A 25,484-nucleotide genomic window follows, 5' to 3' on the forward strand; every position below is an offset into this window, starting at 1 on the left:
ATAGCAACTGGGACCCCCTTCATTACTTACCAACCCCTTCTCCTGTTTACCCAGCAGCACCCCAGGCCTTTCCCCTAGATCCCTCAGCTTTACCTTTCCGTGAACACCCCCATCATATCTTCTGTTGAGACCCCAGTTCTTTCCCCTCCAAAACCCTTACCCATCCCTTCTCCAACAGCTGTAATCTCCTTACCACCTCCAACTACCACCTCTCTCTCAATTTACCCAGATCCTCCACCTAACCCCATTGCCATTCTCCTCAGCTCCACCCCCTGTGACCTCTCTGACTAACTCGGTCCCTTCTCCTTCACCCACTACTGTTCCTTTGCCTCCTCCCAGCTGGGAGTTGGGTTCATCCATGTCTAACCCTGGCCCCTCCTCTAGCATCCATCAAACCCCTTTATCTCCCACTCTTGATCAAAAGATAAACCTTACAGAAGGGCCCTACTGTAATACTAGATCTAAGGCATGTAAGGTAGAGAGACTCTTTCCCTTGAGGGAGGTTCTGATGGGTGAAGTGGCTGGAGGAATTGGTTTTGTGAAGGCCCCACTGACGGCCTCTGAAGTCCGGGGTTTTAAAAAAGAGTTGGGGAATCTTGTAGAAGACCCCATAGGTATATCCAATCAGGTAGATCAATTCTTAAGTCCCTACATCTATACGTGGGGTGAGTTAAATTCCATCCTAAATATCTTATTTAATCTAGAAGAAGTCAGGATGATTTGGATGGCAGGGATAAGAGTATGGAAAAGATAAAATAGATTGGGACCTCCAGGTGACCAAAAGTTGCCACTAGTTGACCCTGGGTGGAATCCAAATCAAGAGGAAGGGAGGAGGAATATGGAGGATTACCAATCTCTGATGATAAAAGGGATAAGAGAATCCCTCCCTCAAGGTAGCCATATGAAGCTAGCCTTCGATGGCACGCAAGTAAAGGATGAAACCCCAGCAGCCTGGCTAAATAGATTAAGAAGGAATTTCCAATTGTATTCAAACATTGACCTGAGAGTCTTGAAGGTCAAGTCCTTTTGAAGGTACAATTTGTTACAAGATTGTGGCCTTATATAAAGAGGAAACTAGAAAAAACAGAAGATCGGTAGGAAAAAGGAATGAATGAATTGTTGAAGGAGGCTTTGAAAGTGTATCTGAGAAGGGAAAAAGAAAAAGCTAAAACAAAGGCAAGAGTTATGGTAGCCGTGGCTAGGGAGAGCATAGGAGCAGGCAAAAACCAGCCAAGTGGAGATGAACTGAGGCCCCCACCTGGGGAGGATAAAAGTAAACCTGTGCCACCTTGGGTTAAAACCAGGAAGCCTGGAGAGAACAGGAGATGCTATTATTGTGAGAAAACCTGAAAAAGGATTGTTGGAAGCTCTCACTCAATGAAGCCATAGCTTGAGAGCAAGATACTCTAGAAAGGGTCCTGAGAGGGGATGATAGTGACGATTAGGGGTGTCAGGGGCTTTATACTTTAGGGGACCCAATCAGCCACCAAGAAGAGCCCCTGGTAAACTCTAAAGTGGGTTCCCAATGTGAAGAATTTGAATTCTCCTTTAATTCTCCTGTTGACACAGGAGCCGATTGAACAAGTATAAACAGATTCCCAAAGGGAGTTATTATTGGGAAATGGGTCTGTGATATACTGGGGCAGAGGGAAGACCATTTAAAGCTTCAGTAGTAGAAAATGTCAAAGTAAAAGGGATCTCCAGACAGTGTTTTACAGACTTTGTATATTTACCAGTTTTAGAATGCAATTTATTAGGAAGGGACTTACAAGTCCAGCTAGGGGTGGGAATTATTCCAAATAGAATGGTGGATCCAATCATGAGGCTGACTACCAAAGACATAGAAGAGATAAATCTAGAAGAATGGACAGGAGAAGGAAACTATGGCTATCTAGATATCCCACCAATTAAAATAAAAATGCAAGAAAAACCCCTTCCCATTTGGGTCAGGCAATACCCAATATCCCTAGAAGCCAGGAAGGGAATAGCCCTGGTGATTGAACGTCTACTAGCAGAAGGTATCCTGGAACCATGCATGTCACCTCACAACACCCCCATACTAGCAGTTAAAAAGGCAGAAGGCAAATACAGGCTGGTCCAGGACCTGAGAGAAGTAAACAAAAGAGCTATTACTAGGCACCCTGTAGTATCCAATCCTTATACTCTCCTAAGTCAAATCCCGAGGGAGCATGCATGGTTTACAGTCATTGATCTGAAGGATGCATTTTGGGCAGGCCCATTAGCTGAGGATTACTTAAATTGGTTTGCATTTGAATGGGATTACCCCGATAAAAGGAGAAAGCAACAATTGAGATGGACACGCCTACCCCAGGGGTTTACGGAATCCCCAGATCTCTTTGGGCGGGCATTGGAAGAACTATTAGAACAATTCATTCTTGAAAATTAATTACAAATCCTACAATATGTGGATGATTTGCTAATATCTGGAAAAGAGAAAAGCGGGGTAAGGGAGACCAGGATCCAGCTTCTCAATTTCCTTGGGACCAAAGGCATGAAAGTGTCCCAGGACAAACTGCAATTTGTAGAAAACAAAATCACTTACCTAGGGCACATAATTGGGGAAGGATACAAAAAGCTGAGCTCTGAAAGAGTATCTGGCATCTTATCTATACCACCCAAAACCAAAAGAGATGTAAGGAAACTCTTAGGTCTTTTCGGGTATTGTAAATTGTGGCTGGACCAGTACACCCAGAGTGTGAGCTTTCTCCATAATAAGCTAGTGGATCCTGAACCCATAGAATGGACAGTTGAAGATGAGAAGCAACTGAGTGATCTAAAAGAGAAGTTATCTTCAGCACCAATTTTAAGCCCACCTGACCTTAAGAAAGGATTTTATCTGTTTATAAATGCAGAGGAAGGAGCCACTTACGGAGTATTGACTCAAGAGTGGGGAGGGTGCCAAAAGCCAGTAGCTTACCTGTCAAAACTATTAGATCCAGTAGCTCGAGGGTGGCCAACCTGCCTAAAAGCAATAGAGGCGGCAGCTATTCTGATAGAAGAAACCCAAAAATTGACTTTGCAAGGAAAGTTTAAAATTCACACTCACATGATCTTAAAACTGTCCTGAGTCAGAGGGCCCAACATTGGCTAAAGGATTCCAGGAGATTGAAATATGAAATTATCTTGATGAATACAAATAGTTTAGAATTGGCCACCTCATAAAGCTTAAATCCAGCACAATTTCTAGCGGGGGAACCCTTACCTGAGCTAGAACATGATTGTCTAGAATTTGTAAATCTACAGACTAAAGTAAGGGAAGATCTAGAAGACGTACCTCTGCCCTGTGGAAAGATATTATTTGTTGATGGGTCCTCAAGAGTAGTGGAGGGCAAAAGAAACTTGGGATATGCAGTAATTGTAAGGACAGAAAGAGAAAACATGGAAATTCTAGAGAAAGGGAAATTACCTCTCAACTGGTCAGCCCAGTGCTGTGAAATATATGCCCTAAAAAGAGGATTGGATTTGTTAGAAGGAGATAGAGGGACTATTTACACCGATTCATGATACGTGTTTGGAATAGTCCACACTTTTGGGAAAATATGGGAAGAGCAGGGATATTTGAATTCAAAAGAGAAGAATTTGGTACATGAAGAATGAATAAGATCTGTATTGGAATCTCTGCCTAAACCTAGACTACCGTACTACCTAGTCTACTAAACCTAGACTACTAAACTACCGTACAAATAGCGGTAGTACACATCAGGGGACATCAGAAAGGGAGTACCTTGGAAGAGAGGGGAAATCAATTAGCCGACTGGATAGCCAAAGGAACAGCCTTGGATCTGGAGGAGCCAATAAGAATTCTCAAATTAAATAACACACCACCTGGGACAGAGAAGGGGGAAGAACCAATATTCAGTCAAAAAGAACTAAAAGCAATAAAAGAATTGAGACTACATCAAGGGGAACAAGAGAAGTGGTTTACATCTGATGGCCACAAATTTTTAAACAATGCTTTAGCCTGAAAGATACTAACCAAGACATATGTATTGACTCATTGGGGAACCCAAGGTTTATGTGACCACTTCTTAAGGGAAAGTCTGTGTATTGGGATATATGATTTAGCAAAAGCTATAACCAAAGGGTGTATAATCTGTCAAAAGGTGAACCAGAAGGTAATGAGGAAAACTGAGCCTGGAGGGAAAGAACTAACCTTTAGACCTTTCCAAAACACACAAGCATACTTCACAGAGATGCCTCCTATACAAGGTTACAAACACCTATTAGTAATAGTTGATCATCTTACTCACTGGGTAGAAGCCTTCCCAACTAAGAAAGAAACAGCAGAAGTGGTTGCCAAAATAATATTAGAGCATATCATTCCCAGATATGGGCTAGTTAATAACCTCGATGCAGACAGAGGGCCACATTTTATTGCCCCAATGTTACAAGCAACAATCAGAGCTCCGGGAATGACATGGAGATTACACACTCCATGGCACCCCCAGAGCTCAGGGAGGGTGGAGAAGATGAACAAAACCCTAAAGAATGTGTTGACCAAATTAATGGCTGAAACCCAAATGAACTGGCTCAAGTGTCTACCCCTTGCCCTCTTAAAAGTTAGGGCGAGGCTTCGATCAGACCTTGGGGTCTCCCCATGTGAGATGATGTTCAGGCTCCCTTTCCTGATAACACCATACAGTGCAGGAGATTACTCAGAAGGAGAGGCAATAACACGAAGTAAATACTTAGGAATTATTGGAAGGACATTAGAAAATCTCAGGAAAAAGGGATTCCTTTCCCAAACCTCTCCCCTTGACACCAATGCCCATCAGATTAACCCTGGGGATTGGGGATTGGTTAAGTCGTGGTATGGCATCCCACTAACTCCAAAATTCGAAGGTCCCTTCCAGGTGTTGCTTACCACCCACATCACAGTACGGACCCAGGAAAAGGGCTGGACTCGTATCACCAGGATTAAAGGACCTGTACCACTTCCCGATGATAAACTGGATCCAGCAGCGACACCCACCAATTCTTCTGAGTGGGTTGCGATTCAAAATCCTGCAGATCTCAAAGTGACCTTTAGGAAACAGTCAAAGACTAGTTGAAAAATACCATAGACTGCAGAACTGTTGTTGTGGTTTTAAAGCAGTAACTAAAAAATCACTAGAAAACTTACTTATTTTTTGCTGTCAGATATGGATTAGAAGAAGAGCAAAACAGGCTTAAAACTTAAAAGGAATAAAGAAAGTTTATTAAGAAAACTACAAGAATAAGAAAATCAGAATAAAACATCCAGAAAACTCCTTTCTCTCTCACTACATAACTATTCTTTTGTTTACATGACAACATAGAGACAAAAAACTTTGGAATTTTGGTGTTTAAAACAGTCTCAGTTTTTGCTAGTCTTTTCATCAGTCTTTGTAGAGAAACAGAAGTCTTTTTCTGCTAATTTATGGAGTTTCTCACAAGAAAACTTTTTCTGTTATAGCTTTCTATTTCTCTGATGCCAGCTGCCTGGAAATCTGCCATCAGTTTTCTTATTTCACATCACTCTGAGGTGTGTTATGGGTCTAATGAGTCTAGGGAGGTCATTTTTAAGGATGAGTTATTTAAAGGAAGAAGTCCTCTTTATTTGTCTCTGTGAGCTTCTCTGGAAACAAGTTTTTTCTTTGCTTCAAACAGCCTCAAATCTTCAACTATTACTTCTTCCCTTCTGTTCCAGCACTTCACTCTATCACAACTACTCCACTTTTTGCTCAAAATTCACACTTTGAACACTCCATTCTTTTCAATATACTCTGTCATGAATTAAAGGGTTTTTTTCAGAACACTATTGTCCATTTCTATAGCTTTAACAGAAAAATATTTCAGCTTAATTAAAGCATCTCTTTATTCTCTTCTTTATCTAAAACTTAACTCTTTTTTTCATTGTCTTTGATGGTTTTATGATGTCTTTTTCATGTTGATTATAGTTCTTTCTTTTTTCTTTTTCTGGGAAAAGGAGTAATCTGTAAATTTCATCGAGGTAGTAAAAGAGTTAAAGTCTTGGAAAGTTGCAGATGTTCATGGTGTCAGGTTTCAGTTCAGCAGCAGAAACTGCAAACCAAGTCAGGCTGGCTGGCTCCCTTTCTCTTCCTTGCTTTTTGCGGCTTTGTCTGGCCTGGAGCGGGGGGCTGGGGGTGGGGAGAGAGGTTGAGACAGAGCTTTGTTATTTCCTCAGAAGCTGGAAACTAAAGAAAACAAGAGAACTCTGGCTTTACATCTTAAGGTGGTGCTCACAAGTTGATCTCACTTCTTGATGGTTAAAACTGCTGCCAATTCTCAGAAATGACCAATAATTGGTCAGAAGAAAAAACTCTCAGCAGCTTTCAGCAGCTTTAACTTCTTTAGCTCTCAAAGCTATCCTAAAGGTAAAGTCACTCTAGGACAACGGTTCTATCGATGGTTATTGCCAACAGTCATTATAAGAACTGTTATATCAACGGTTATTTTTAACTGTCATTGTAGGAACGGTTATACCAATGCTTATTGTCAACTGTTATTGTAGGGACGGTTATATTGAGGGTTATTGTTAACTGTTATGGAACCAAATTATAAGATTGGAAGTTAAAGGAAAGGTATTGAAGACCGACATCTCCTGCAGAATATTCCCTAAGGGCTATTAAATTAATAGAAAGTGGGAACAAAGAGAGGGCTCTACCATCTTTTCCAGGAAAACTCCCAGACCCAAGAGGCAAGACCAGGTGAGGCCAAAGAGCAGGTGAGCCATGAAGCCTGCCACACCACGAATGGCTCATACCAGACTCTTGGGAGGACTGATACTAGTCCTACTCATGAATAACATTGTAGAGGGTACAGGAGCTGGATGTACAAAGTGCTATCACCCTCTTTATGATGGAGAGAACCTCGGGTCCCTAATGAGGGTCCATACAAACATTAACCCCACTTGTTTTGATCATTCCCAATTGGGCACCTTCCAAGAGAATGGGAAAACAGATTGGGTTACGAGAAATGCTGCCTCATTTAGGCAGCGCCTGCTTGGGGAATGCCCTGTAGAAGAAGCTTGGTTCTGTTTCGAATGTGAGGGATTGGTTGACATGGTAAAGGAAAAGTCACTAATAGGGAAAAAGGGAACCTTAGATGAACCTCTAGGAAAGAATCTGTTCATAAACTTAATAGGAAAGATCAGTAAAGAACTGAATCTTACAAACTGCTGAGTTTGTGAGAATACCCAAATGTCTGAAATTTGGCCATGGGAAGGAATCAGTTTGGGACCATTTGAAATTTTGAGATGGAAATTAATGGAACAAAAACCCCAAGCTATAGGAGAGAGGAGAAGAGAGCAGTGGGGTTTGAAATCGTGATTGGTGAAGAATGTATAAAAAGAGCAGGGAAGAGGTATAAAACCCAAGTAGGAAAAATGGCTTGCAAAAGGTACTTGATAGTAAAGGAGGTAAATAGTCATTGGGTTCCTCGAGGACCCAATCAATATTGGTCCATGGGAAAAGGGGAAAAAGTGTATTTACCATGAAGAATATAGGCTATACGAATGTGCTGAGAAAGGGATAAACCCCTTTTGGGGAGTTAGAGAGATATCCAAATATTGGGAATGCCCTATCGAGGTACAAGATGATTTCCAGAAAGCTCCTGAACACCTATTTTTGATCTGTGGGAATACAGCAAACACTCATCTCCCTGGGGACTGGGGAGGGAGTTGCACTGTATGAATTATCAAACCTGCTTTCTTCCTCCTCCCAAAGGAGTCGGGATCAAGTCTAGGAGTCCCACTCTATGATGACCTAAAAAGAGCTAACCAAAAGAAATGACATATAATTGACATGGGGAGTGCTCAGGAATGGAAAGGAAAAATCTGGACCCCAGAAAAAATAATCAGATCATATGGGCCAGCCACTTGGGCCCAAGATGGATCTTGGAGTTATTGTACTCCAATTTACATGTTGAACAGAATAATTCGACTCAAAGCAGTACTTGAGGTTGTCTCTAACAAAACAGCCCTTGCTCTAGACCACATTAGCAATCAGTTAGCCCAGACTCGAGCTGTAGTTTACCAAATCTGGCTCGCAGTAGATTATTTATTAGCTGATGAAGGGGGAGTTTGTGGGAAGTTTAATTGATTGGAGTGCTGCTTGGAGATCAACGACAAAGCTGAAGTAATCAAAAATACCTCTAAAGAAATACGTAAAATTGCATACGTGGGTACCCAAGATTGGACTCCCCTGATAAATTCCAATTGGTGGGATGACTTTTGGTCATTTGAAGGAGGATGGTGGAAGAAAGCAGTGTTTATCATAGCTAGCACATTCGTAAGTTTTCTGTTCCTACCATATCTATTCCCATGCCTAATATGAACAGTAACATCTACAGTCCAAGCAAGCCTCCAAATCCCAGGGGTAAGGGATCAAGAGCAAATCAAAATGAAGAGAGTAGAAAATCGAAATCAAAAACATCAAACTGCCCAAATGGTATATGATCAATACTGGAAGTTGAGAAAATTGTATTTCCAGGAGCCAGAGGAGCCGAACTGATGCGGGCCCAAGGCCCGATCAAAAAGATAGAGGAGGGATATTGTGAGGAATAAAATGTGACCTCCTGACCAGTATACAAAGATGTTTACAGTTTAAACAGTAGAATGTTGTCACCATAAGGTGCCTTCTTTGTTAAAATACCTCATGCTGTGTCATGTTTGGTAAATATCAATGTTGTTGTAACAGCTTTTTTAATGCCACCTGGCCTTGTCTATTGCCTCTGCTGCAGCCAGTACCCCCAATGGCAACTGATGACAGCACCCAGTGTGTAGATGAGCCGAACTCCCGTGGGGGGTAACACCCAGGAGAAGTGGGATTAACAGCTGAAGACCCCTAGAATCAGCGAGCCAAAGCACAAACCGGACTCCAAACTACATTGAGGAGCAAGGGAGAACGTTGCGCAGCTGACTGATGTTCTGCACCTCGTTGCCATAGCTAAAACAACACTTGCTATCCATGACTACCCAAGATTTACAACGAGCCAGTGTCTTCCTAGGGACTCTCATGAGGATGGAAGCCCTAGCTCTGCCATGTGGCAAAGCTGAATGCCTCCTCTGGGTCATTCATTGTGAATAGCAGTGGTCAAGCTCCCCCACCTACAGCTGACCTCAATAAAGGCATTAGAAATGGAGCTAGTCTCCTTGCCTATTCTTTTCACTTTCACTTTAATTCGTTTCAGTGAAACCATCATGAATTTCCTTGCTCTGATACACATGTTCTGTGAAGGTGCATAATTATTTTCTTTGTATTGTTCTCTGTTCCCTTTGTAACACATTTTAATATTTTATTTGCTTTCCTCCCTGCAGCTTAATAACTGCAGATGCAGTCTTGGAGTTATAAAGCTCAAGGATATAACTCTTCAGCAGCTGTAATAATCTCTAAGTTCATTACTGTATTTGCTTCACTGGAGCTGAAAGCATTGCTTGGGGTTAATTTTGGTTTTTAGCCCCCAAAATGAATCTGATTTCATATATGTGGTTCCTGCCACCATCCCATCATTCAGTGTCCTAAGATCATTCTGTGATTCTTCACAGCTGATCCTGGTTTTTTGTATCTGGACTAACTGAGCAATTTTAAAATCTTTATTTCCAGTAGTACTTCACCTAAAAGTCAAATCATAATCACAGGATTGTAGCTCTTCGTAGCATGTGATATAAAGCAGATTTCTCCAAACAAAACATGTTTCCAGACTACCAATTGTGGTTGAAATTAGGATAAAGCCAAAGTTAGGTTTCCATCTCCCCCTCAGTGGATATTCTGATCTGAATCCAAGCTTTGTGGTTCAAATGCACTTTTAGTGGAGACACGAATCAAATGACTGAGTTGGAACTTCACTGTTTTTACTTGCAGAGATGGGTTCAGACTCATCTCTGACCAATGGTCTCTTCTGCAGGCTTTAACAAGAGACAAACAAGCTGATGTATCCTGGGGTTTAACATCAGACAGGGTGCAGCTTTTAAAAGACAAATTAATCTTCTAAAATATAAAATCTAGAGTGATTTTACAATGCACCTCATCCACTAACTACATTACCAATGTGTGCAGATGAATTTGTTTAATCAAGGAGGGATGGGAAGCCCTTTAAATTTACGGATACACAATCTAAGCCACATAAGCTTTTTTACACCTGTTTTATAGCCCTCACCCCAGACCTCACACTTGATATATTATATTCTGGGCCAGATCACAGGTTTACAGTTTCACTTCCAAAGCAATGGAAAAAAGAAAGCATTTTTGTAAAGCTTGGCATGGCAGCATATGTCCCCAGGGTGCTGGGAAGACTTCTGTCACTGAAAAAGTTGCTTCATTCTAAGCTTGGTTAAAATGCAAACCAAACTCCAAAAGCATTGGTTTGCTTTCCTTCACCAAAAATAATAAACCCCTGCAAGAGAACTCAGGTGTCTGCATGTTGAGTTGATGGATGGTTCATAAACCTGCCTTTAAAAACAACACAGTGCCTGGTTTTCTTTATGTACTTCAGCAGCTCTCCCAGCTCACATTCATCTTGCTCATTGTGAGCTGTTTCAACACAGAACTCCATTAAAACTAGCCATTTCAATGTTATTTGGAGCCTTTCTGCAGGCTCCCTCAGGAGACTCAAGGACAAGGACACCCCTGGAGCACAGGTGACACGCACACCTGGCTGGTGCTGTTCTCCATGCAGGAGCCTCCCTGGCAGGATTAGGGCTGGAAGAGGTAGGGATTTCTGTGCCCCACGAACTGGAGGAACCCAGAGATGAGTGTTGTGGCCATCTGTGCTCTTCCTGCTGTGAATACTGTGTTCCCTTCCCTTGGTATGTTCCGCCACCCCCCAGCTCAGCTGCTTCGGCCCAAGTTGTAGCTCCTCAGTCGCCTGCCAATCCCTGTCCCTGCCCTGCCTCTTCACCCTGAAATGTTCCCTGTGCCTCCCCCCCGGGCTGTCAATCCTGCGTTATGCCTTTCCCCTTGAGTGCCAATCCACCCCGATTCCTGTCCCTTGTTCCAGCGGGTTCCCTGTCAATCCCCCCTTGTGCCGACCCCCGGCTTGGCCCTCCCCTTTGGAATTCCCCTAAACCACGACGCCCCAGTGGATTGTTTGTCTGCTTGTCAGTCTGTGTCCCCTCCCTGTGTTTCGCCATTTGTTAGAGCATTGTAAACCCCACCTTCTGCACCTCCCCTGGCTCTCCCTGATTTGCTGAGAAGTTGTAACCTCCCCCTAATCCTTCCCAGGATAAGAGCCCTCACACAGCCTCGTTCCCTGTTTTCTGTCGTTGTGACATTTGGTGGCGGTGCTGCTCTCTGGGGCCCACCCAAAGAGCCCCCTTCTCATTCCTGGCCTCCAGCCTTGGTGCTGACAGCTCTAGCGTGTCGCAGAGCATCGGCTGAGAGGCGGATCTGGGCTCAGGCTGCTCCCGAGGTGTGTCCCTGTCCCGAGGTGTGTCCCTGTCCCGGCGTGGTGCCGTGGTGCTGAGCTAGCCTGCCTGCCTGCCGCTGCCCATCCGCGCTCGCCGCCTTTGGTGTGTGCAGCTGCAGCCCTCACCCACCCGCTTTGATCTGAGCTGCTGTCCCCGGGCAGAAAGAGGCTGGCGAGGGAGGAGGGAGGAAAGGAAGCGATGCTTTGACAGCTCCTTTCTGACGGTAGAAGAGCAGAGCTGCTCCTTCTCCCCGCTCTGCTCTCCACAGCCTTTAGAGATGGGCGGAATTCAGCTCTGCCTTGCAGGCGCTGCCCAGACAAACTGGAAGGCTCAGGGTGTTGTGTAGGCTCTGCCCGTGGGGTAATGACTCTGTTTCAGGGTTATTTGCTGTTTATTTCCCGGATGTAATGACAGATAAATGTGGATTAATAGAATTAAAGGTTTGGCTTGAGAACATGAGGTAGTAAAGCATCAATTACTTGCTGGTGATTTTTGCTCGCTCAGGGAGCAGCTCCATTTATTTAGCTGGTCCCTGGGAACCTGCTATAGGCAAGCTCCCTCTGCTTGGAATGGGAAGGAATGAAGGCTGCTTTTCCAGAATGAATAATTTTCTGTTCTAAAATTGACACCACTTGATAGGTAATTTGGATTGTAAGCAAGGTGCACCCTAACTAGGAGCAAATAGTTCTTGAATGCAAAATATTGCTGCTTGCCAGAAGCAGGGCCTTTCTTGGTAAGGCTGGAGAACTGCAGTCTAAAATGGTTTTTCGTACTTGAAAGCAAGTGCCAAGGCTTATGGATTGACAGTTCCTCAATTTTACAAACAGTACAGGTCTGACCTCTAAGGGTCTCATATCTTTAATGATGGGGTTTTGATACGAAATCAAAGCTTGGATCATTGGTATCCTGCATAGTGTTTAGCTCAAAAGCTTTATACTTATCTAATTTTCAAATTTCCTATTTTTTAAGAGCATTTGAAACATTCTTTAGAAACTGTAAATGATGTTGAACACAAAGCCGCAAAGGAAAGAGAGAAAAGCAGGCGGGGAACAGGGGGAGAGGGAAGAAGGCAGCAAAGTGCAAGGTTGGCAGCACAGGAATAAACCTGGTGCATAATTCTGCTGTGGAGAGATTAATCACAGCTTTTGTGAGAGACCCCCAACCCCTGGCTCTGCTGAAAGGTCTTTTGTTCAAAGTCCGTGCATTTACCCAGCAATATCCCTGCCAGGGCTCCAGAAGTGCAGACACAGTTTTACTGACAAAATAAACGGAGAACATTCTTATTTTGGTTTTCTTACTCTTTTTTTTCCCTGCTGAAGGAATTGTTCCTGGGGAATGTGGGCAGCATTAGGAGTTAAACAGGACAATGTACATTCATTAATGGACACACAGACATTTCAGACTCCAAGGACCAGCTTGTCTCCCAACTATTGCTTATAACATTTGGAATATTTTCCGTTTTTGGTTTGTTTGTTGTTGTTTTGTTTTTTTTTTTTTTTTGGTTTGGTTGATTTAGAAATCTGAGGAAAAAATACTTTGCAACAAAGAGAACTACCTGTTCAACAAGAAGCCAAAGTTAATGGTTTAATTTTATTTCTTACTTGTATGTTAAAGTGTACTTTGAAATTTAATTTATCAATGTCATTCAGATAGTGACGGTGGCTCGTGGGTGACAGCAGAGTGATGCTCCACATGACAGATGTACACTGGTTGGAAGTGCCACCCTTGCCTGTTTGCTGGCACAGAAATGGGGAGCGAAACCTCCTCTTCTGCGATTCTCATAAGCATTGGCTTTGCTCTGGTTGCTCCTATTTCTGCCTCGTGTAGTTTTGTGCCAAGCAGTGCCCTTCACACCTGCCAGCTCCAGGAGAGTGAAAATTCTGTACTCAGAGCTTGGCTTAAACCTGTCAAAGGCGCTTAGCTTGGCTTAAACCTGCCAAAGGCGCTTTAAAGTCGGCTGACCTCACCCTGTGGAGCCCCAGATACTCTGACGTTGTGTGAACTCACGCCAAGGACGTGTGATGGGGTCAAGTGCAGAGAGGAAAAGCAGAGCAGATGTGCAGGGAGTACCAGATTTTTCAGTGTTAAGATTAATGGGACACCATAAAGCCTCCCTGAAACGTTCTGCTGTGAGCAGAGGCTCTGCACAAAACAAAGCACAGGGCCTGATTTTCATTCTGGAGATTTAGTGAAGGGTTTGGGGTCTTTCCACTGAAATCTGATCCACAGCACTTGACACCTCTGTTCCCAAAAGGGGTGATAGGTGCTGTGGTGGCAATTAGCACTCCAAGCTCAGGCAGCCTTCAGGGAAGGTTTTTCTCCTGGAACAAGGAGGGATTGCAACCCACAGTCAGTCCCAGCGTCTACACATTATTTTTCAAGTGGTTTTAGAACGATGCTGTGAAAGGCTGAAGTTGTTTGCTCCACAGAAGTGACTTCCTAATGCTCGGAGATTACATTGGGCATTTATTGCCCGGCCATTTCTTTTTTTCTAAAGTGTGTTCCTATGTGCAATGGTGCACAGAACACAGGCAGATCCTGGGATACAGATACCTGCAATAATGGTCTAGCTTCAGTCCATGCTTTATGTTTTCAGTCTCTGAGCTGAGCTTTAACTTTGTGATCCCTTAAGGCCACACATACCTATTCATTTTTATCAGAATTTGCCAGATTTTCGGATGGGTATTTTGAAAAGCTATGAAAACACATAAAAATTCTTTTCTCAGAGACCATGAATGGTCTCTGAGCTAGAGCCAGTCTCTTGATGCATTTTACATCTTTCAGGCTGCTAGACTTGAGCACACATCAGGTTTCACATCTGGAATTGGGAATTGGAGAGTGGTTTGGGTTGGAAGGGATGTTAATCTTCAGATCTTCAGGTGGTCTTAAAGATCCTCTGCTATAGGGAAGGTGGAACGAGGTATACCTGGGTATCTCTTTCCTCTAATGAAGGACTGAAGCGGATACACTGAGCACCTTCTCCTCCTGCCCACCTTGTCTCCCCCACAACCTCGATCAGTCTTTGAATTTCAGTCTGGGATTATGTCAGGACACAAATCTGTAAAACCAGATCCATTTAACCTGAGTTTTACTTCTACAGCAGGACATCCTTTTCTAGCTTTTTTTCCCTGGCTTTTTCACTTTCCTTAGGATGTGACTGCTAAGTTTTCCTTAGGTTTTCTCAGGGGCTGCAGTTCTGAGTAGCTGAGGTTCAGATTCCCAAGGCAAATCCAGGGCAACATGCTGAGTACCACAAAGAGGGATACCCCCAGCCAGGCATGAGAGAGGCAAATATCAGTCTGGACTTTAATCATGCTGCTAAGCAGGCAGATGCGACACTGACAAAGTTGAAAGGACAGCCAGGAGAAGGAAGGGAAGGGAACAGCACAGCAAACACAGGCAGTGATTCAGCAGGAGTGCCAAACAGAGCAAATATTTGCAGGGCTGCTGAGTAACTGCCTTGTGTCAGTGGAAGTGCAGGAGTTGCCTGTAGTGTATTTCCTCACATCAGTGACACTGATTAGCTCAGTCTCAGCCTCCTCAGAGTCCATGCAGTTTTAAATGCTGCTTGACAGGCTACCCCTGGGTGCCTCTGCTCCTGGCAGTGTCCTGAGGAGCACGAGGGTATTTACAGTGTGGCTGAGAGCTGGGTATGATCTGGGAACCTTGCCTGGTGTTGGTTCTTGTTGTAACCGCAAATCAGTGGCTCTGGACTGGGAGCCCAGCTTTCTGAGGATCACAGCCTCCCATGGGGACTCCAGCTTGTTTTTGAAAGGGGTAGATAAGTAAATTTTTTTCTCGAAAGTGATGTTTGTGTGTGAAATCAGTCTTTTTTGGGAGGAGGGAAGCATAAGGCAAGATAGGTAATCTGTTGATCACCTACAAAGCTTGTGCTGTAAGAGAGTCTGCTACTGGGAGGACTGTGGAGAGTCAGGGCAGGCAGATGGAGGAGGGATATGCACAGCTATCACCAAGCTGCTGCCTGAATTTCCAGGCATTCATTCAGGGAAGAAAAGCTGCAGAAACACTGGCTGCCACATCCCATCCCCTTGGCAAAACCGAATCCCTCTGGTGTAGGAGGGGTTAGCATGATTGGAACCATGCACAGAAGGGCGGAGAAGGCAGGTGGGAAAGGCAGCTGCTGGCTGGGTATGGGGTGACAGAACGGGCACTGCCTTGGGGCTCTGGTTTTGGGCACTTCCACCCCTTCATCCCCAGGAAAGGATGAGCTGGGGACTGCTGAGGGCCAGCTCCAGCAGGGCCAGCAAAAGGAGCCAGGAGGGGACACACGAGTTGTCCCTGTGTGGCACTGCCACTGTGCTGCCACCAATTTGCTCCCTCAGAGCAAACAGGCCGTGGTTCCTTCCAGGGACATGGGCCAAAGCCATCCCTGAGCAGCCACAGCCACCCCTGACCGTCCCTTCCCTGTGACAGCTCCCCCAGCCCAAGGGGACAGAGCCAGGCCCTGTCAGGACACACTGGAGCCCTGGCCTCCTCCTCTGCCCTTTCCCCGCCATGGACACCCGATGCAGCCGCTCCCAGGGTGTTTCGGGACGTGTCTTGTATGGAGGGGCCCCAGCAGGACTACTCAGCCTGTCTGAGCCTGGCACAGCAGTATACCTTCTGTAGCACTGTCTGGTATCTCCTCCCTTTGTGTAGAGGCAACTGGCATGAAGCCCTGGCATTCTCCAGGAATTTCTGCCTTCTGCAAAGACTTTTGGTCCATCTCTGGAGAAAGGAAGAGGCACAGCTGAATCAGATGGAACTACTGGCCATCATGGAGGTGGCTTCTTCAGGAAGTAATACTTGTCCAAGACATATCCATGTCTTGGTCATGATTGCTTGATCAGGGAAAGTCCAAGGCTCTTTGTGCTGACACAAGACTCTCCCTCCTCCTGAAGCTGCCCATCTTGATTTACCCTGAGACTGAGAAATTGCAGGGGATCTCAGAGTGTGCATGGCCAAGGTGCAGTTTGGGCTCCCTGTCCACTGATGCCAAATGCCTTCCTGCAGAGGCTGGGGAGAAGCTGCAGCCAGGCCAGGCTGGGGAAACAGCCCTGCAGGCCGTGAAAGCAGCAGTGGGGCAGCCAGGCTGCCATGGATCCCTTCTCTCTGTGCCAGGCACAGCGTGTCCAGATGTGCAGAGAAAGGCCCCAGCTGCTGAGAGAAATGCACCCACCACGGCGTCTGTCCAGATCACTCAGCATCACATCCATGTGTTTCGATGTCTCCAGGGACTTGATATCTTCTGTAGGTTTGTTCCTCCCTCTAGGAGGACCTTAACAGAAAGTATTTCCATTTCAGATGAACGTGTCCCACAAACCAGGGCTCAGCCTGTGGGGTCAGCAGGGACACACTACTCACCCGTGCGATGGGAGCCGAGCTTGCGTTCAGGAGTCAGGAAAGTAGCTGGAAAAGTCCTCTCTGCAGACACACCTGTAACTCAACAGCCACAGAAGCAGCTGTCACTTGTTTCTTGGCAGGTTGTCAATGATTATGCTCTGAGCAGAAGTTGAAAACTTACCTGCAGAACCTCCTAATGGTTCCAAACCATCTTCCATCCCAGCTGCTGGAGAAGCTGTCTCAGCACCCTCATCTAGAAGGGAGCACAGATCAGAACCATTCCAGTGTGTGCCGAGATCAACTTCTGCTTTTGGGATCTGGGCACTGCAAGGGGTTTGGGTGATGCTGTGGGAGCCAGATGTCAGTGGACATGACCAAAGCTGCAGAGGGACCTGGGGAGCTCTGGGCTGGCTCCTGGTCACTCTCAACACCCTTTCCATGCTCTGTGCAACATCCTTGAAGGGCAGGCACTGCCAAGCAGCAGAGATGGCAGCTCAAGCCTCAGCAGGGCTCAGGCCCAGTGACACAGCAATTACCTCCTGGGACTGTGCCTGGCATGGCCTCCCTTCCTTCTGCAGAGGCTGCCCACGTGCCACTGTTTCCTTCGGGAAACACTGCCTTCAGCAAAGCCATTTTCTTCATCTCTGGAGAAAGGAAGAGGCACAGATGGATAAGACAGAACCGTTCCCCTTCCAGGGAGGTGGCATCATCATGCGACAATAATGGTCAAAACCATGGATAAAGATTAGGAAATCATATCAACGTTTGGGATTAGCTAGGACCTTTCCTCCTCCAAACAGCACCTACACCTAAACTACCCTGAGACTGGGAAATTGCAGGGGATCTCAGGGTGTGCATGAACCGTGCTGCTGTTTGGGCTCCCTTTCAGCTGATGCCAGATGCCTTCCTGCAGAGGCTGGGGAGAAGCTGCAGCCAGGCCAGTCTGGGAGACAGCCCTGCAGGCCGTGAAAGCAGCAGTAGGGCAGCCAGGCTGCCATGGATCCCTTCCTGCTGTGCCGGGGACAGCGTGTCCAGATGTGCAGAGAAAGGCCCCAGCTGCTGAGGGAATTACACCCACCACGGCGTGTCTCCAGATCACTCAACATCTTGTCCAGAAGTCGGGATGCCTCCAGGGATTTCTCGTCTTCTATGTTTTGGTTCGTCCATGTAGGAGGACCTGAATGGAAAGCAGTTCCATTTCTCCTTCAGTCTGGAGGAGCATGAAGTGCATCAGGGTGACTGCTACCGTCCAAGGCATTCTGTCATCTCTGCCTTCCCCTCAGGAGCAGGGGCAGGAGGACCACGTGCCTGGAGTGGCCCCACACTGGGATGGAAGGAGCCACATGCATGGACAGTCAGGGCAGAAAGGAAACCCTGGAGCTGCCAGCAGCTCTGACCTGAACACCAGGCAGGGCCAGGGCTTGACAGCAGCAGCAGAAGCAGCTCAGGTTCCCTGAGGCTGGCAAAGGAGCCATGCAAGGCACGGCCCTAGGGCACAGCTCCAGGCCTGGCCCCTTCCCTCTGCTCTTCTCCATGGCTGCACAGAGCACACTGAAGGAGACACTGGCATTGCACATGGGAAGAAGATTGACAGCTAAAAGCTCCTTCCTCCCAAGCACAGCCATGCTGTGGGATCACTCAGGGCTCCAAAAGGGAGCATTGAAAGGTTTCCACGATCCATCAATCTTCAGACTCTTAAGGGAAATGGCACATGAGTGAGCTCTTGCCACATTGACTCTGATTATTCTGCAATGAAAGGGACATTGAGAACTTACCTCCAGCATCTGGCAAGGTCTTCAAACCATCATTTACCAGCACTTCTAGATAATCCATTTCATGATCCCAATCTAGAAGCTATCACAGATCAGAACCATTTCCATGGTGCCCTCAGTGGAGCCTTGTCCACTTCTATCCAGCAGGAAAAGGGATGCATTATATCAGGCAAAAGTTGTCAGGCAAAGTAGGCCAGTGCCACCATGCTCCCTTTGTTAGCCAAGCCTAAGCACCCCCAGTGTTTCTGGTTCCTTAACTAATTTCTCCCTGCCTCCTCTCTAGCACAAGCTAGACAGGAGCATGACACAGTCCAGTTTGACAAGTAAGGCTTGTGAAAGACTGAATGATTCCACTAAATTAAAAACCCAGTGTGCTTGAAAGCTGACCTTCTGTTCACTCAGGCCTCCTCACCTCTGTAGATGAGGTGACTTTATGCTGTTGCTTTGTGGCTTTTAAGTGGTCTTTGATAGAGATGAGGAAGCGTTAAACTCATTCCAATGAGCTGCCCAAAGCAGTGACTTTAGTCTCTCTTTGGCTGGGAAGTAGCACCCCGGCCTGGTTGAACACAGGCAGCAGCACGAGCAGGGCTCCTCCAGCAGCAGGGACACGCCACGATCCAGGAGAGGACCGTGGCACCAGAGGGGACCGTGGCACCAGCCATGCCCAAGGTCTGAACAGGGTGGCAAAGTCAGGTGGTGCTACCAGGCTGCATGAACAGCCCAGGCAAGGCGTGGTGAGGAGGCAGCTCTGGGGGCTGTCCAAGGAGTCCTGTCAAGAACAAATGGTTCTAATATTCTCTCTGGGATAAAAAAGGAGCAATCTCTTGAGTGAACGGTGCTAATAATTATTTGCTGACATATGGTGAGGTTTCTCTACAAATGGGCTTTGATGGGAAATTTCTGACCACATTTGGTTTTGCTGTTGAAGTCGAGCACCTGAGTAGCTTTGGTGAGGAATGGAGAATTGTTTGTAGCTCAGTATTTTCTCTGTAAATGTAAGGAGAAGCCTTACATTTTAGCACAGGAGGAAGGTAAGGCAAAGCTTTAAAAGCTTTCCCCTCCAGAAGGGACACACATGCAGAGGAGTCTGTGAGGAGAAGTCCCCTCAGCCACTACCAGGCTGTGTTTGGCTCCTCTGCAGGCTCAGGATTCTGGGAGCTACACGAGCCTCAGCTGCCACTGTATTTTCCTCTGAATGTTTCTTGCTGGGCAGTACACAGGGAGAATATTTTGTGCCAGATTCTCCTCTGGGCTTTGAGGTGAATCTCAGTAATTCTCTTGATTTGCATGTCCAGATGAACTTTTTGTAGATAGGAAGGAAAAGGGAAATGGAAAATGAGTTGCTCCAAATTGGAGTGGCCCAATCACTCTAAAAATGAAATATAAATTGAAATTTTTTTTAATTTTTTTTTTTTATGGCCTAGTAGGTGGGGAAAACATGCGAAGTTATAAAGCTCTTTGAAGAGATTCAGCCAGCAGCCAGCAGCATAAAAATCAAAAGAGCAAAGGATGAGGTGGGCATGGGAAGAATATTCAGCCCTTCCTATTGAAGGGAAAACAGTAAGAAAACTGCCTCTGTATGGGTTGTTACCCATAGGCAACAAGTGTTATTTGTAGCCAAGAGCACGCTGTTGGTGGCCCAAGGCCTGCTGTGGCTGGCCTGCTTTCAGTCCTAGCTGGACCAGGGCGGCCGGCTCGGGAGGGGAGGAGGTGGGGGGATCTCGGGGGAAATAGGGATCACAGCCGGGCTGGGGGACCGTGGGGGAGGCAGGGAGTGCTGCTGCTCTTCTTTGCAAGACAACTCCTGCTTCTGAGACCCTGTATGGGCACAGTAAAACCAGACAGTCTCTAAGCTTCCGGTGGACGAGGGAGAGTGGCACATTCTTCGCCAGGCTGCTGGAGCGGAAGAGCTGTTCCTGTGGAGAGAAGAGGTGGCTGAGGCCCCCAGCTGCCGCTGGCACACAGGGCCCCTCCTGCACAGCAGGGCCCAGAGTGGCCAAGGCTCCCCAGCACGGCTGCAGCTGCTGGCACAGCTTGGCCCAGCTGGAGAGCTGCCCCTCAAGAGCCCGGCGAGCAGGGCATGGCTCTGGGCAGGGTCCCTGGCCTGGAGCAGGTCTCAGAGCGCTTCTTCCTTTCAAGGGCAATCTCGTTCCCGCTCTTCCTCCTGCCCACCTTGCTTTGCCTCTGCCTGCTGCTCCTGGGGCTGCTCTTGGCCAGGCAGCCTCCGTGGGAGCCAGCATTGGCTGCAGCCCGAGCCGGCTCCCCAGGACAAGGCCCAGCAGTTAGGAGGGCAATGAAAGGCCTGGGCAGCAGCAGAACTCTCAGCAGAATTCTGTGGACTACCATTGACTGCAAACAAGTGCACAGCAGCATGACTATGCGTCAGGCTACCAGTGCTGTGGGCAGAGTTTGAAGACAACTCCGGAGAAAAATCAACAAATTACCTCCTGATCTTGTACACTTTCCGGATCCCAAAATAACAGCATATAAGTACAAGCTGAACAGTGAAGACTGTCATTACTGTGTCTCTCACACAGGATTTGCGCACGTCCCGCGGGCCAACAATTCTTGATAGGCGCACTGGATTCTTAATATCAACTCCTGTTTCTGTGATAACATCTGTGGGGGCAATGGGCAGCGTTGAGCCCAAGCTGTGCTCCACTGCTGAGCTGGCAGCACGCTGCATACGGCCAGGACGTTCTCTGTTTGCCCCTGAGCTGGGGCCTGCGGGCACCTTGCCATCCCTTGGCACAGGCTGTGCCCCCCAACAGAGCCCAGAAGGTCGGGAGCAGAGCCCGGGGACAGCGCAGCTGCTTGGGCAGTGGCTTCTTCCTGGGACACAGGCCAAAGCCATCCCTGAGCAGCCACAGCCACCACTGACCCTCCCTTTCCCGTGACAGCTCCCCCAGCCCAAGGGGACAGAGCCAGGCCCTGTCAGGACACACTGGAGCCCTGGCCTCCTCCTCTGCCCTTTCCCCGCCATGGACACCCGATGCAGCCGCTCCCAGGGTGTTTCGGGACGTGTCTCGTATGGAGGGGCCCCAGCAGGATTGCTCAGCCTGGCTGAGCCTGGCACAGCAATATACCTTCTGTAGCACTGTCAGGTATCTCCTCCCTTTGTGTAGAGGCACCTGGCATGAAGCCCTTCCATTCTCCAGGAAGTTCTGCTTCCTGCAAAGGCTTTTGGTACATCTCTGGAGAAAGGAAGAGGCACAGCTGAATCAGATGGAACTACTGGCCATCATGGAGGTGGCTTCTTCAGGAAGTAATACTTGTCCAAGACATATCCATGTCTTGGTCATGATTGCTTGATCAGGAAAAGTCCAAGGCTCTTTGGGCTGACACAAGACTCTCCCTCCTCCTGAAGCTGCCCATCTTGATTTACCCTGAGACTGAAAAATTGCAGGGGATCTCAGGGTGTGCACGGCCAAGGTGCAGTTTGGGCTCCCTGTCCACTGATGCCAAATGCCTTCCTGCAGAGGCTGGGGAGAAGCTGCAGCCAGGCCAGGCTGGGGAAACAGCCCTGCAGGCCGTGAAAGCAGCAGTGGGGCAGCCAGGCTGACATGGATCCCTTCTTTCTGTGCCAGGCACAGCGTGTCCAGATGTGCAGAGAAAGGCCCCAGCTGCTGAGAGGAATGCACCTACCACGGTGTCTGTCCAGATCACTCAGCATCTCATCCATGTGTTTCGATGTCTCCAGGGACTTGATATCTTCTGTAGGTTTGTTCCTCCCTCTAGGAGGACCTTAACAGAAAGTATTTCCATTTCAGATGAACGTGTCCCACAAACCAGGGCTCAGCCTGTGGGGTCAGCAGGGACACACTACTCACCCCTGCGATGGGAGCCGAGCTTGCGTTCAGGCGTCAGGAAAGGAACTGGGAAAGTCCTCTCTGCAGACACACCTGTAACTCAACAGCCACAGAAGCAGCTGTCACTTGTTTCTTGGCAGGTTGTCAATGATTATGCTCTGAGCAGAAGCTGAGAACTTACCTGCAGAACCTCCTAATGGTTCCAAACCATCTTCCATCCCAGCTGCTGGAGAAGCTGTCTCAGCACCCTCATCTAGAAGGGAGCACAGATCAGAACCATTCCAATGTGTGCTGAGATCAACTTCTGCCTTTGGGATCTGGGCACTGCAAGGGGTTTGGGTAATGCTGTGGGAGCCAGATGTCAATGGACATGGCTCTTGCCACATTGACACTGATTATTCCATGCAGAGAGAGACACTGAAAACTTGCCTCCAGTATCTGGCAAAGTCTTCAAACCACCACTGACCAGCATTTTCATGTACTCCATGTCTCGATCCCAATCTAGAAGGAATCACAGATCAGAACCATTTCTATGGTGTGCTGGTATCCACTTCAGACTTAGGGAACAGGTCACTGCAAGGGTTTCGGTAAGGCCATGGGAGCCCCATGTCAATGGACATGGCCAGTACTGCAGAGGGGCCTGGGGAAGTCTGGGCTGGCTCCTGGTCACTCTCAACCCCTTTTCCATGCTCTGTGCAACATCCCTGAAGGGCAGGCACTGCCAAGCAGCAGAGATGGCAGCTCAAGCCTCAGCAGGGCTCAGGCCCAGGGACACAGCAATTACCTCCTGGGACTGTGCCTGGCATGGCCTCCCTTCCTGCAGCAGAGGCTGCCCATGAGCCACTGTTTCCTCTGGGAAACACTGCCTTCAGCACAGCCTTTTGGTTCATCTCTGGAAAAAGAAAGTTTTACAAACGGATCAGATGGAACCGTCTCAGAGATAGGAGGTGGCATCTTCAGGAGGGAATGCTTGTCAAAGTCATGGATAAGGATCATGAAATCATATCAACTTTTGGGATTGGTCAGGACCCATCCTTCTCGAAACAGCTGTCATTTCTGGTCAACCCTGAGAGTGGGAAATTGCAGGGGTTCTCAGGGTGTGCATGGCCCGTGGTGCACTTTGGGCTCCCTGTCAGCTGATGCCAAATGCCTTCCTGCAAAGGCTGGGGAGAAGCTGCAGCCAGGCCAGTCTGGGAGACAGCCCTGCAGGCCATGAAAGCAGCAGCAAGGCAGTGAGGCTGCCATGGATCCCTTCCTGCTGTGCCAGGCACGGCGTGTCCAGATGTGCAGAGAAAGCCCCCGGCTGCTGAGTCTCAGGAGGAGGCTGAGGGACATGGACCCACCTTGTCCTCCTTGCATTTCCTTCAGCATTTGCTGCATGGTATTAGACGGTTCACGGGGTTTCTTGTGTCCAGTAGCTTTGTTCCTTCCTGTTGGAGGACCTTAGAGGAAAATTTCCCAGGAATGGATTCCACAAAATCATTGCTCAGGCTCTGGGGTCAGCAGGGACACACTACTCACCCCTGCGATGGGAGCGGGGCTTGGGTGCAGCATCCAGAAAAGGAGCTGGGAAAATTCCCCCTGCAGACACACCTGTAACTCAGCAGCCACAGAAGCTTCTGTCATCTCTGATATCAGGATGACTTTTGGGCTCTGAGCTGGCAGCATTCCCAGGGGGAAAGGCCTTGACCTACCCTCACCATCTCCCAGAGGCTCAGTCTTGGACATGAGTTGGGAAGCCAGATCACCTTCACCAAGAGGCTTGGCTGCAAGGAAAGGTAGGACAGAACAGCTCCCATGACTCTGTCGGAGATCGTCAGGCTCCCTGGAGCTGGCAAAGGAGCCATGCAAAGCACAGCCCTGGGGCACAGCTCCGGGCCTGGCCCCTTCCCTCTCTGCTCTTCTCCATGGCTGCACAGAGCACATGGACGCACTGGCATTGCACATGGGAAGAAGACTCATAAGACAGCTAAATGCTCCTTCCTCCCACCCACAGCCATGCTGTGGGATCACTCAGGGCTCCCAAAGGGAGCATAGAATGGCTTCCAGAATCCATCAACCTTCAAACTCTTACGGGAAATGGCACATGGCTGCACTTTTACACATTGACACTGATTATTCTGTGCTGAAGGGGACATTGAGAACTTGCCTCCAGCATCTGGAAAGGTCTCCCAACCACCATTTACCAGCTTTTTTATATACTCCTTGTCACGGTCCCAATCTAGAAGGAAGCAGAGATCAGAACCATTCCATGGTGTGCTGGGATCCCCTTCTGCCTTAGGGAACTGGGCACTGCAAGTGGGTTGGGTAAGGCCATGGGAGCCACGTGTCAATGGACATGGCCAAAGCTGGAGAGGGGCCCAGGGAACTCTGGCTGGCTCCGATCTCTCTCCCCCCTCTTTGCAGGCCCTGTGCAACATCACTGGTCAGGCCTCAACAGGACCAGCCCGGGGCCTCTGGGGACTCTCTCCCTCCCACAGAGGAAACCTTCCATAAAGCCCTGTGGAAAACCATCCCAAACACTGCTGAGGGAGAAGGGAGCACCGTCCCGGGAAAGGGGAGCCAGGCCGCCTGCTCACCTGCTCGCCATGCTCGCTGTGGAGCAGCCTGGGCAGCCCTGTCAGGCAGGGCCGCTGCCAGGAGGAGCAGGAGGAAGAAGCGCAGAGCAAGGGCCATGATGCCTTGCCCTCTGCCAGTCCTGCAGCTCTTGCTGCCACCACTGTCCTGACACCGCTGTTCAAATGTCAGCACCACTGCTGCTGCCGCTGCTGCCGTCGCCGCTGCTGGCTGCAACAGTCGTAGTCAAGGACTGACTGCTCCGTCCTTGTGGTGTTGTGCAAGAACAGGGCTCTGGGACCTCTGTGACCTCAGAGCCTGTTGTGACCTCAGCCTGCTGTGACCCCAGTGCCTGCTGTGACTTCATGGCCACTGTGGAATTGTGTGGGGAGTAGGATCTGCCTCCTTCAGTAGGCAGCTCATCCTGCTCAGCAGCTCTGTCCAAGGGCTATGACAGGGTTCCAGCCCATCTGATCTCACAGGCTGGGGATGAAGGGATGGAGAGCAGCCCTGCTGAGAAGGACTTGTGGCTGCTGCTAGATGAGAGGCTGGGCATGAGCCAGCCATGTGCCTTCACAGAAGGGTGCCCAGCAGCTT

At 48.0% G+C, this 25,484-nt stretch overlaps 1 protein-coding gene across 1 annotated transcript in view; it reads right to left on the bottom strand.

Moving 5' to 3' along the window:
* Positions 1-25,075, bottom strand: part of LOC131582243 (uncharacterized) — a 211,431-nt gene extending 186,356 nt beyond the window's left edge. The window contains exons 1-4 of the mRNA XM_058845199.1: positions 24,911-25,075; positions 17,829-17,927; positions 17,287-17,394; positions 16,932-17,003 (exon numbers count right to left, since the gene is read on the bottom strand). Coding sequence (XP_058701182.1) covers positions 16,932-17,003; positions 17,287-17,394; positions 17,829-17,927; positions 24,911-25,007 — 376 coding nt within the window. The 5' untranslated portion in view covers positions 25,008-25,075. The remainder of the gene's footprint in view (positions 1-16,931; positions 17,004-17,286; positions 17,395-17,828; positions 17,928-24,910) is intronic.
* Between the last annotated feature and the right edge of the window lie 409 nt (positions 25,076-25,484).

This window comes from Poecile atricapillus, chromosome 9, assembly GCF_030490865.1.
Source record: "Poecile atricapillus isolate bPoeAtr1 chromosome 9, bPoeAtr1.hap1, whole genome shotgun sequence".
Lineage (NCBI taxonomy): Eukaryota > Metazoa > Chordata > Aves > Passeriformes > Paridae > Poecile > Poecile atricapillus.